Consider the following 11873-nt stretch of genomic DNA (forward strand, 5'->3'; position numbering starts at 1 on the left):
GATCACACATCCAAATGACATGCAAACACCAGCGCTCTCGGCGCCCATTTCTTCGGTTCCGACGAATTCTTGTGAGACTGCTATCCGATCAATCACCAGCACTTCAACCATGCCATTAGCTTTGGGGCTGTTAGTTTCGAGACGGTTAAGGCTGTGTTCGCTATTCACCATCTTCCACGAGGTGTTTTGCGCGAAATACACAGCTGCATTAATGAAGATGCCGGATTCGAAAAATCTCAATGGCAGGATGCACTCAAGGAGAACATGGTGTTCGAACCTTTGATGTCCACTGTCTTGAAACTCATGAATGACCTTCGATCGGCAAGCATTACTGGTAAGTCTAAAGTTTCAAATCATGTTTAATTGGCCCTGTAATAATGTTGTATATTTTAGTTCTTCGCAACACATCTGTTTGCAACTAGTCCGTCTCACACACTATTTTGTTGATAGAAACAAATTCAATTACCGTTCGGCTCTCGCCTCTGCCCCACCCGAAGCATTTAAGTTGGAGGATTTCAAACCTCCTCGTCCACCAATTTTCGAGTCGATGGCACGCACTGGGAAGACACATGCTGTTAAGAGGGTCCGTCCGCAGCTCACTACCATTCAGAAGTCTGCTCGTCGTGAAAAGTTTGTATCCCTTACTAATGACATCAATGATACACGAGCAGCCTACATGGATGAAGTCCAAGGACTGGCAAAAAAACATGGGTGGTACATTTATCATAGAGCTGTTCTACTAATAATAATGTTAATTCACTACAGATCTGAGTGCTGGACACGGCGTCAGTTATACCTTGGTGGGAAAACTGTCTGTCGTCAGCGCACTCTGAACACATGGAACAGATTTGTTCGTCAGCACTTGAACGATGTAAACGAAGGTATGTTGATTCAGTATGTTCCTTGCCAGTAGAATTAACACTATGTAGGACTTTCACGCAGTGACCGCTGAAAGTTGACAGAGTTCATCGAAGATCACAATGAGACTCTCAAGCATGATTATTCAAAACTCACCGCTGCTCAGAAGAATGCATTTGTGATCGAGATCATGCAGAGGCGTGTTGCAAAGCAAAAAATTGTCCGTGACAATCCGAAGGCTGTGCAGCGCGATATGCTCGCATCCTTTGCTGCAATGGATCAGGAGGTCTGTTTTAATTTACGGTTGCTACACTTGCTTGCTAATATGTTGGTATTTAGTGGACCGCATTGTGTCCGCAACTTGGAATCGAAGGATTTTACATAGCCGTCCGAGGCGGTGTTGAGGATCTTAGTGGGCCTAAGCTTTTCTTCTCAGAGAAAGCAGAGAAGTTCGCGCGTGCTATTCTTGACTCGGAGCCAAGGCGATTGGCTTTAAAGCTTGAAGCTTTTGTTGTGTCGGGGCTTGGTGAGTTTTTATTTCAATTCATTTGAGCCCTCTTTCCAACATTATATCCAATAGATGCCAATGTTTCAAAAACCCAACCTCATTCTCTCAACAAGTTGATTAGCGAATGCCGCACACATATTCAAGATGAATTAGGTGGGCTATGTTTATCCCTTCACTTTGTCTATCAACTAATAACTGTTACACTATCAGACTATATCTTACGAGAGAAAAAGATTACCGACCGCAAGATTACAATGAACTATGCTAACTACGAGCGTTCCATTGTCGAGCACTATGGCGTTACATTACAGGGTTGGCCCTCAGCCCTTTTACCTGTTCGAAATCCCTCACGTGTAGGTGGACGGGAGCAGGTGCAAACACTGCTCGATGCACTTAACAATAAGACTTGTACCTGGACAGCACTTGCAGAGGACGAGCTCCACCAAAGGATGACAAGTAATCGGGCACATCACACCAACGGTGAGGCTGTGTACAAGCCAAGGAAGCAGCGCGCCGCTAAGACCACCGCAAAGAGTGCGGTAGTTGTCAATAGTGATACAGATGACTCATCCAGTTCATCCTCTGACTCGGAAGACGAGTAGTAGCCCTAAACACTCTTCTGAAAATTTCAACCAATGGCACATGCACAAATTACATTGTTTATTCATTAGCAAACAATATCAATACATGGAGCTGTGCTTTTCCCCTCGCAGTTGGGCTTGTGACATGAGAAAATAAACATAGCGACATGGGGGAAGACCTCCAGGGCTAAGCACTAACCATTGGTGTCCACATAGGGCCAGCCGTCAATGGATGGGCACGTGGGCATTAGGGTTTCGGCCAACACTGATGCAAGCACTGTTAATGAAGCTTGGCGCTAGAGCTATGGAAGACTGTCAGAGGCCCGCGGTGCAATACTGAACGGAGAGTGGGCCGCTCGTCAATGAATGGGCACGTGAAAGGTGTTGGCCAGCGCTGATCCAAGCACTGTTCACAGGCACACAACACAATGTCGAACAGAGGGTGGGGTGGAGAAGACCAGGAGAAAGCGAAAAGGCGCTGATCTGGAGGCAGGTGAGGGGAAGAAAGTAAATGCAAGGACAAGGACAAGGACCAAGAGTACGGCTTACCACGGGCTTGTTGTTCTCTCAAGTGTTCAGCTTCAAGGCAATCACGGCGAATACGAATGAGTCCGGCTGAAGAAGTACGTGGACCAGAGCTATGGAGGACTGTCATAGTCACACGGCGCGATGTCGAACGGAAAGTGGGCTGCTTCCCCATCGTCGACGGTGGGGTGGAGATGACTAGGAAAAAGCTTAGTAAGCTTGCCCCAGAACATGAACATACCTTACATTACATAGACCGTTATAAATGTAAATTAATGCCGGATATTGCTGGTGGAGATAAGGTAGACAGGCTCCCATGCACAGAGGCAAAAAGCGCTTGAAAAAGGCATAAATATGAGCCATATAAGTGAGCTCATCGTCGTCGACGATGAGCTCGCATGTTGGTAGGTCGTGGGAGACAGTGTGGAGAACTGACAGGAATTGCCGGCTGCTGATTAGTACATAAGCATAATAATCGCCACCCAGCTATACACCGGGTATAGCTGGGTATATAGCCGGCAAGAAAATACCTTACAAGTCACTGGTAAATGCTGCGGAAATCGCTGAAGTCTTGTGTGGTAGGCTTTTCCCTCTAATTAGGAATGTTGTAGCATATGTGCTAATATTACTAAGTAGTAACATAAGCGGTGACGGTCAGGTGGTCTGAGTATGAGCCTTATGAGGTATCTTGGTGCAAATGGAAAGTTCATGCAGCACGCAGAAAGCTATCTGCCGCAAGTCCGCACCAGAGGCACCTATTCTTCCCACATATCCTAGTTAGTAAGGTGGCCTTGCCATAATGTTCTGGCCACTTAATAAAGCCTTTGTACCTTCCTACGGAGCACCGGCGGTGCGCACCAGCAGTTTCCTTTTACTTAGAATATTTTACTCTACAGTCTTTTTCCCACTGCTTGCGTCATCACCCTTTTGGGTAATATTGCAGCGCACAACTTCACACGATGCTGCCACACTTGCGCTCATCATCGTTGACCATGAGCTCATATAAGGTGAGTTTTATTTTATTTTATTTCATTTTACATATATATCTCTCACTACAGAACTACATATAGGCTTTACTTTAGGAGGCTCCTACGTTCGTACTCTGTGCATACAGGTACATCAACCGAAAATCAACAGAGTGCGTGGGAATAATCCTACCTTCAGCGTTCCACCACGCACCCTCACCTCCAAGCTGCCTATCCTCCCTCCTGCGTGTCCCCCATGACACGCAATGCTGTGGGCGGTGTATCGTGGAAATGCTCTGTCCATGTGGGCGGCAAAAAGACCAGGACTTTGCATACAGAAACTTCGCGCATCCCTCCTCAAGAGTAAGTCCATCTCTCTAATTTCTGTCATCTAATATACGTCCATTGATTGTACTGTGAACACCCTTTGACAGTGCGCAAGCAATTATCGACCTCTGAAACCCAGCAATGCAGCCCCAATTCATCGCCACCCCCACTATCAGACGACTTCTCTCCTTACAACGACTTCCCTCCTTACAACGACTTCCCTCCTTACAACGACTTCCCTCCTTACAACGACTTCCCTCCTTACAACGACTTCCCTCCTTACAACGACTTCCCTCCTTATGACGACTTCCCTCCTTACAACGACTTCTCTCCTTACTTAAACGGACACTGACTCCATGATTCCTCCTCCCAGCGAGGAAGGACATATATTCTTGTATCTAGTAACAACTATTGACAGACTACAAGTCTTCCCTATTGGACTCAGTGTGCGCATTCCTTTTTTTTGACCGCCGATGGTCTGTTTCATTCCTCGACTCCAGCTCCAACTGAGCTTTCTCTGTGAGCTTTTGAGAGTGTTTGGGACGGTGTGTTTCAGTTGGCGGTACATCAGCGGCAGTTCTCTTCCCGAGGGTCAATGCAGGAGTGACCTCATCATTGAGGGGTGTAAGCATGGGAGTAATAGTGTGCGCCTGTGATGGGTTCGTTTCCAGGGCAGTTTGAGTATCTGAGTGGAGCGCTAATGAACCAGGGCACGTCAGCATGACTGTATTAAATATAAATAATGATTTACATACCCTGATCAAGAGCACGAAGCTCCGGGTCCACCATATCATCTGTAATTGAGCTGCAGGCGGGCTCAGTGTCGTCATCGCTGTGCGGCGGGGCTGGTTGGACATTGTGAGGCAAGTTCGCCAAAGATAGCGCCGAGGCTGCATTGTCATCTGGAGCGGTGAAATCAGGCTGACTATTATCAGGGACAGGGTATGATAATAGAGATATATCAGCTGTTGTAGCATGGGGGGGTGTATGAGCACGAGTAGGGGGAGCTACTGTATTAGAAGGAGGTGGTTCAAGCGGTACGGGTGGCTCGAGCTCGGGAGTTAATGTCTCCCCATTTTTGATGCACCGTGCACGCTCTTTAACTTCTTCTTGGTCAATCACCACAAAACGGCAATGGTGAATTCTGATTGCCTTAACCACGTTTTCAAGGCTCTCAATACCACCCTTTAAGTCCGAAGGGTTTGCCCATTGGGGGTGGTTCCACCCCACAAGCTTGACGAAGTAGGTAGAAACGAGCTTCTCGTACTTCGTGAACTCCATTGAGGCAGATGGGTTGTTTGTGACCTCACCTGCAATATATCAGCTGTCAGTATAAATTGTGGAAGGGAAAACTTACATAGCGACAAGCGGAGACCTGTTCTGATAGCAGCCTTGGCATTTGTGACACGCTCCCAATGATTAGTGGCAGAGTCTAGATTCACGTCAAAAAAATAAATTGAAATGAATGAGAATGATTACTTACTTAAAAGGAAGCCGTTGGCTAGAATGGTACTCTCGAAATCTGTCGCTAATTGGGCGACGTCCTTGCGTAAGTACAACCAAACAAATTGTTCCACTGCCGAACTTGTGAAGAAGGCTTTTGGTGCCATAGAAAAATCGGAAACGCCTCGAACCATCACGACAATGGCTTCTACGCCAACACATTGTTTCAGAGCTTCGAACTAGGCCCCAAAATTCATGGTCAATACTAAACACTGAACCTTAAAAAACATCGCCATTACTCACCTCTTCCTTCACATACTGGAAGCTACGAGCACATTCAGTAGCATGAGAATGAGCGGTTATATTCGGCGGGCGATCTCGAGCACCCTTTTTGACTTCATCGAAGTCCAAAATGAGCCTGGTCTTTTTCTCAGCGGTAAGCTGATGGTACTCAGTAGTTTCCTTGACGAAATCCGCAATGTTGGACTTCTCATACATGTCTTTGTCTAGAATATAAGTCGTTAGCAATGAATATACATGGTTGGTAGATTGACTTACTGGCATTGGTTCTGATGCCCTGGAAATGCATAAATGCATGCCATGCACTGGTTTTGTTGCGCTTGCGGTGGTGAACTACAGAACCAAGGGTGAAACGCTCGAGGTAACAGCGACGAGGCTGCTTGAATTTGCAAGCCAAATTGGTAGCCTTTGAGTTCATATAGTTCAGGACAGCTTGAATCTCCTGGTCCTCGTCAAGTTGTTTGGTGCGTCGCCGTTCAGTCAGTTGTTGGCAGACTTCCTTCGATACTTTGATGTATGGACCACGTGTTCGAGCAATAAATCGGCGAGGGTTGTGTGAGCAGCTTGTTGGAAATGCCATTGAGGGAAGGCTGATGCGCAAGTGCAAAAACTAAAACTGAGAAAACAACAGTTATTCTGCCATTTAAATGTAAGATACATGATGAGTGGCAATATACAAACCAAACTATGGAAGCCGTACATTACGATCTTTCAACATAGCTTGTCTGATGGCATCGGCATGGTCCAAAGAGATGTTAGTGTCCTGCTGCAATACCGTAACCCATCACTTCGCAAGGTAGTTCTGACAGATCGAAATGCAAATGTTGTGAAAATTGTCTGGGTAACCAAGGTTCTCCAACACTGCCTCTGTTTCATCCCCAAATGGCGTGATTGCGGACACATCAGCATAGAGAGGCTCTGCGATAAAGCGAGGAGGGGTCCACATAGGCGATGTAGTAGATGAAAAAATCCCCTTCGATGGGAGGGCAGAGATTGGCGTTATGGGGGGGTATCTTGTATGTGAATGAGGGCGTTGGGAGTCAGACTCACTACTAGAAGACGAGTAGACAGTGATGGTGCGTGACAACTGCGATGACTTCGAGCTCTCATCATCAGTATGTGTCATAGTGGTTGAAGTACCCTAGGTGAGAAATTAGGCCATATCGGTTGAATACAAATGCAAAAGTACCTTGCACACACCCCTAACCCACGCACCTCCAACCCCGGCAGCAGGCACATCCCTTCGACCTTGCACCAAACCAATTTGATGCGGCTTCCATTTGATAGTATCGTTATCGAAGGATGGTGCGTGTGACAAGACATAATCACTGGAACTCAACAGCCATTCCAGGGAGCCTGCAGGACGACCAGGAAAGATGAAGTGTGCAGAGGTTGGCACAATTGGGCGGGGAATGAGGGGCATGATGAGGTCTTCTGTTCGGGCCTTTCCCTTTGTAGGGGTCTGAGCCATCGTGGAATTACCCCACTTGTGCCGAGTGCGGGTGTCTGCAAATGCATTTGCAAGCAGAGTAGCATAGTCGGAAAGAAAGAGTTGGGTGATCTGAGCAACCACTGCATGGAGCTCATGGTGCTCTTCAAGGACATTAGGGTTGATGTATATGTTAGCTTTGAGTGTTTCAGGCGCAATGTTCACGTTTGGAGATGTAGCACCAGGGTGATGCAATACAATGGTAGATCCACCTGTCAACCTGTCTAGAATGGTGCACCACATGTGCTATGAGCGTGTTTGATGATTCAGAAATTGAAAGGACTTACCAGATCAAATATACAATGCAAAATGTGCTCGGTGTGTAAAGTTTGAGAATGCCAATTACCAATCTTCTCCTGCGTTAGACTTGGCTGAGTCTTTGAGACACCAGTGCGGTAGTGATCCGAAGTCAATTGGTAGAAGCTGTTGTTGTGGTCGAGATGGCTGCCATTGTTGCGGAGCCCATGTGTCAGTAAAGACAACAGTGCTGATTCCCACCGATCTTCACATCCAGCAATACCATTGAGAACTTGAGGACGCTGAATGAGAGCTTTGAATTCATCGAAGCCATTGACAGTAGGGGATCTATGCAGCAAAGTGGTTTTCCAATGAGGAAGACTTGACTTCGACATGGTGGGTGGGTTAAAGTGAGGCTCACTCAATAGTAATTATGTACTTCGAAATGCGACGTAATGAACACTGCTGCAACCACATTTCATTGCATTCAAATTCAATGTTCAACTCTTCAACGTTTCAACCATTTAATATAACAATTATATTGAGTATCTCACACAGTTCAACATTATAGCACAATGAATACCATGTTTTGCACCGTCTAAAATTCTAGTGTCGTTAAATCAACTAATGTAGTAGAGCAGTATTCAAATTTCTCCTATCACAACTTGAAACACACGACATGGGCTCGAAGTCGTTGATGACGGTCAAATGACCACAAATTAAATGACATTCCTTGAATGCACTGCCGCTTGGTATCACAGTGAGAATGAACAGCAAACTCATGAAATTCAACAGTGACAAAATACAGCAAGTAGTCTAATGGCGGAGAAGTACAACTACTCTGCAAATTCCAAGTCAACGCGATGATGATCGAGTCCTTCCATGTAAGTATGAACGTCCTGCAGCTGCCGGCTTAATGCATCTTCATCTCCCTCACCTTCGTCTGCTTCATCTGCCAGCCCATGTTGTGCACCTTCGAGTGCAGACGTAACCTCGCACTGCTGACCTTCACGAGTGCCAGGAGACATGGGACCGCTGTATCCAGGGAGCCGTAGAATCTGATCGATACGCCAAAGGTGTCGTCCGTTAGCTGACCGCAGCCATTGCCACCAACACTGTAAATGAGCTGCAAGCGGTGGATTGTCCAGCTCAAGTTGCGCAATGGCTCGCGGATAATCCAATGCGTTGTCCCGAATCTTTGTGCACAACCGCCCAACCTCAACATTCAGCCTGCGGATCTCTTCCTTAGCTCGCTGGTGCGCAAGGTGTTGTGTGGAAGCATGTCGGTAAGAGGGATTGGCCCAGCACTTCGTTTGGATCTCAGTACCTGTTTCACGGAGCAGGTCAAATTCTGCTAAGAATGAGTAGTCGACTATTTGTTCCCACTGTAATGGGGGGCGAGGAGGGTTCAGCTGGCTTGCGTACTTATTATAACGAGTTAGCGCATTTTGAATCGCAGTGGCTCGGCTCTTGAGAGCGGTTGATATCTGAGTACGAAGTTTGTATCCTTATGGACAGCAGTTAGAAATAAATAAATAAATAAAACAGTATTAGATCCCGTACCTAGACCGCTCATCTGGAGCTTGGTCAATTCGAGAACTCGCATGACAACAAGCCGTTCGACATCATCGACAGCCTTGTGATAAAGATGGTTGGTGATGCACGACTGGGCTTTCACACGCTCAGGATGATCCGGACCCCATTGTGCGTCCAGGGCCATCTGCCACTCGTAATCAACGACAACGTCAACCTTCTGATCACGTTTGGTCGAAGCATGAGTATGATGCTGCCATACATTGCCAGCATCCTTGGGAGAGTAATTCAGACGTAAATCGAGTTGACCGAACTGTATGCGAGCCTATTCATATGCGAGCCTTAAAATTTTCGTCAGCTTATGAATATCTGAAGCGAAGAGAGCTTACTTCACCTCTTCATACTTGTTTAATGCTTTTACGTAGTCTATTTCAACGCTGGATTCATCCTTCTTCGTTGCAAGATGCTGTAAGAAAAGACATTCGTCTTCGAGGTCGCCATCGAAGTCAGGATCGAGAGTTGGATTTGAAGCGTGAAAATTGGCAAGAAAAGTGGTAGTCGTAGATATCGATGTTAAGGCTTGGACGTAATTATTGAATATGAAGTCAGCTAAATTTATGATTAGATCATTCAACATTCAATGAGGACAAAGGGTGGACTTACATAATGCAGCGTACCTGTCCATATCAGCAAAATGGAAGTGTTCGTCGAGGGCTTGGTGTCGGTGGAACTCGGTGGTGTTGCGTATTTCGGAAGCCAACGCGTTGGACTCGGAGAAGACTCGTTCGCACATTTCAAAATCTTCCAGCCCAGCACCAAGTTTGTGCTTGGAGTGGTGCTGAAGCTGACAGAGACGATTATGGGCGTGTCCATGAAAAGCGGGGACAACCCCTTGCATGTTGAGCCTCTTGGCACTGTCTCCAAGTGTGCTGCGCAGCAGGATCTTCTCGAAGGCACATTTAATGTCATACCCATACAAGATATTGCTCCCGAAAACTCCATCAGCTTCTTAACCGAAGCGATGGGGTATTTCATTCTGCAGAATATTAACAGTCAGCACATCAAATGGGAAGCGAAGGAACTAAGATACAGCTCGCCACTTCGCACCATATCACAGATGGTGAGTAGGAGGCCATGTCGGCACACGGTAATGAAAATGCCTGATTTCTTGAATATTGCGAACATTTTCTTCTGAGATTTGGGTGCAGCATTGCGCCAATGGTCCACACACACAGTACACGGCTCTGCAGAATCAACAGAATCAGGCTCATCAACCCATGGATCGTCAGGGTCTCATGCAGGGTGCTGGTCTCTTGCTTGGTGTGCGCGAGCTGAATGGACTTCATCTTTGAACACATCAACGTACGATTCATTTAGCCATATCGATGATGTTCCTATTTGAGTGTCCAAGTGTTCCTGACCACCGCGTATGGCAGGATCAACCAATTTGGCCGAATTATTGCTGTCGCAAGCACACAGGATGGAAAATTCTAGAGGGGGTTCATCTGTCAGCTTATACTGGCATGCGGGACACGAGTTTAGCATCCGCCAGTTATCCGAATCGTGGCCTAGAACCTTGTCCAGGCGGTGGTCTATGCGCCGATGGAGTTCGAGATATACATCATAACTGATGCGAAGCTGCTCGGCAAGGTGTCTGCGATAGTATACCTAATTTTATGTAACATAACATCAGAGCAAATGCGAGATGATGCCGTGAAACTTACACCGTGGAGAAAACATAGCATCTTCGCTTCCGCATGAATACTGAAGTGCGGGGTTACTCGGTGGCTTTGCCTGTACATGTCCAGCGTGCGAATGGTAATGGCGACGGTCGGTCGAATGGGTGAGCTGCCTATACAGCCATAGCGGAGTAATGAGACATTGATGAAAGGGGAAACATGTTTGAATGTGCGCAAACGTCGGTCTGAGGTTCCATTAGAGATGCAAAAGCTCAATTGAACAAGAAGGCCTTACCAAAGATATCAACAACCTCAATGGTAAACTGATCAGTCTCATTGACTGAGGAAGGAGGCTCCAAAGGTTCCAGAGGATCGTGCATATAATTGAGAAGGGCGTCCGTGAGCGCCTCATACTGTGAGGCCCAGTCTGATGCTAGTAGGGCGATACGGCCACTACGGTCACGGGTATCCAACCTCTGTCTACTAAGAAAGGGTGGTTTTGAGCGCTTGTGAGTGTGACAGAAACACTGGACTTACTTCGCTGTCGATGTTGTAAGTTCTTCTAGTTCCCGGTAGATTGTTACTTCATCTCCCGCATGACTGACAGAAAATCCTTCCTCACCGGGAGGAGGAATCATGGAGTCGATGTCCATGGAGTAAAAAGAGAAGTCGTCTGATAGTGTGGGTGGGGATGAATTAGGGCCGCGTTGCTGGGTTTCAGAGGTCAATAATCGCTCGTGCTCTGTAAGAGGGAGTTCTACAGTACTATCAATGGAAGTAAATTAGATGGTAAAAATCAGAGAGATGAACTTACTCTTGAGGAGGGAAGCGTGAAGTTCATGGGCATCATCTTCACGTTGGCGAAGTACTCCTGTACGCAAAGTCCTGGTCTTTTTGCCGCCCACATGGACAGAGCATTTCCACGATACACCGCCCACAGCATTGCGTGTCATGGGGGACACGCAGGAGGGAGGATAGGCAGCTTGGAGGTGAGGGTGCGTGGTGGAACGCTGAAGGTAGGATTATTCCCACGCACTCTGTTGATTTTCGGTTGATGTACCTGTATGCACAGAGTACGAACGTAGGAGCCTCCTAAAGTAAAGCCTATATGTAGTTCTGTAGTGAGAGATATATATGTAAAATGAAATAAAATAAAATAAAACTCACCTTATATGAGCTCATGGTCAACGATGATGAGCGCAAGTGTGGCAGCATCGTGTGAAGTTGTGCGCTGCAATATTACCCAAAAGGGTGATGACGCAAGCAGTGGGAAAAAGACTGTAGAGTAAAATATTCTAAGTAAAAGGAAACTGCTGGTGCGCACTGCTGGTGCGCACCGCCGGTGCTCCGTAGGAAGGTACAAAGGCTTTATTAAGTGGCCAGAACATTATGGCAAGGCCACCTTACTAACTAGGATATGTGGGAAGA

The 11873-nt window shown here is 46.7% G+C and overlaps 6 protein-coding genes across 6 annotated transcripts; 3 read left to right on the top strand and 3 right to left on the bottom strand.

Annotated features, from left to right (window-relative positions):
* Nucleotides 1-547: 547 nt before the first annotated feature.
* DEU56DRAFT_747903 (uncharacterized protein) lies at nucleotides 548-1410 on the top strand (the record flags this gene model as incomplete). The annotated part of the gene is made up of 3 exons (XM_041349307.1): nucleotides 548-800; nucleotides 963-1144; nucleotides 1198-1410. The coding sequence occupies 3 exons, from the start codon at nucleotides 548-550 to the stop codon at nucleotides 1408-1410; spliced, it is 648 nt and encodes a 215-aa protein (XP_041202066.1).
* Nucleotides 1411-1554: 144 nt separating this feature from the next.
* On the top strand, nucleotides 1555-1803 carry DEU56DRAFT_702022 (uncharacterized protein; the record flags this gene model as incomplete). Its single annotated transcript, XM_041347331.1, has 1 exon — nucleotides 1555-1803. A coding segment is annotated over one exon (249 nt), but the record flags the coding sequence as incomplete, so codon positions are not given.
* Nucleotides 1804-3703: 1900 nt separating this feature from the next.
* On the top strand, nucleotides 3704-4116 carry DEU56DRAFT_918939 (uncharacterized protein; the record flags this gene model as incomplete). Its single annotated transcript, XM_041358198.1, has 2 exons — nucleotides 3704-3800; nucleotides 3872-4116. The coding sequence occupies 2 exons, from the start codon at nucleotides 3704-3706 to the stop codon at nucleotides 4114-4116; spliced, it is 342 nt and encodes a 113-aa protein (XP_041202068.1).
* A 395-nt stretch (nucleotides 4117-4511) lies between these two features.
* On the bottom strand, nucleotides 4512-6087 carry DEU56DRAFT_747916 (uncharacterized protein; the record flags this gene model as incomplete). The annotated part of the gene is made up of 5 exons (XM_041349308.1): nucleotides 4512-5074; nucleotides 5122-5196; nucleotides 5248-5446; nucleotides 5511-5713; nucleotides 5766-6087. The coding sequence occupies 5 exons, from the start codon at nucleotides 6085-6087 to the stop codon at nucleotides 4512-4514; spliced, it is 1362 nt and encodes a 453-aa protein (XP_041202069.1).
* A 532-nt stretch (nucleotides 6088-6619) lies between these two features.
* DEU56DRAFT_761296 (uncharacterized protein) lies at nucleotides 6620-7628 on the bottom strand (the record flags this gene model as incomplete). The annotated part of the gene is made up of 3 exons (XM_041350520.1): nucleotides 6620-6648; nucleotides 6723-7242; nucleotides 7284-7628. 3 exons carry the CDS (start codon nucleotides 7626-7628, stop codon nucleotides 6620-6622), a joined length of 894 nt encoding a protein of 297 aa, XP_041202070.1.
* Nucleotides 7629-7857: 229 nt separating this feature from the next.
* Nucleotides 7858-11398, bottom strand: DEU56DRAFT_874074 (uncharacterized protein; the record flags this gene model as incomplete). Its single annotated transcript, XM_041355913.1, has 10 exons — nucleotides 7858-7981; nucleotides 8233-8740; nucleotides 8797-8986; nucleotides 9076-9079; nucleotides 9156-9375; nucleotides 9430-9771; nucleotides 9849-10032; nucleotides 10108-10434; nucleotides 10491-10618; nucleotides 11260-11398. The coding sequence occupies 10 exons, from the start codon at nucleotides 11396-11398 to the stop codon at nucleotides 7858-7860; spliced, it is 2166 nt and encodes a 721-aa protein (XP_041202071.1).
* Nucleotides 11399-11873: the final 475 nt, after the last annotated feature.

The sequence above is a fragment of the Suillus clintonianus genome (genome assembly GCF_016758775.1).
Source record: "Suillus clintonianus strain FC179 chromosome Unknown DEU56scaffold_149, whole genome shotgun sequence".
Lineage (NCBI taxonomy): Eukaryota > Fungi > Basidiomycota > Agaricomycetes > Boletales > Suillaceae > Suillus > Suillus clintonianus.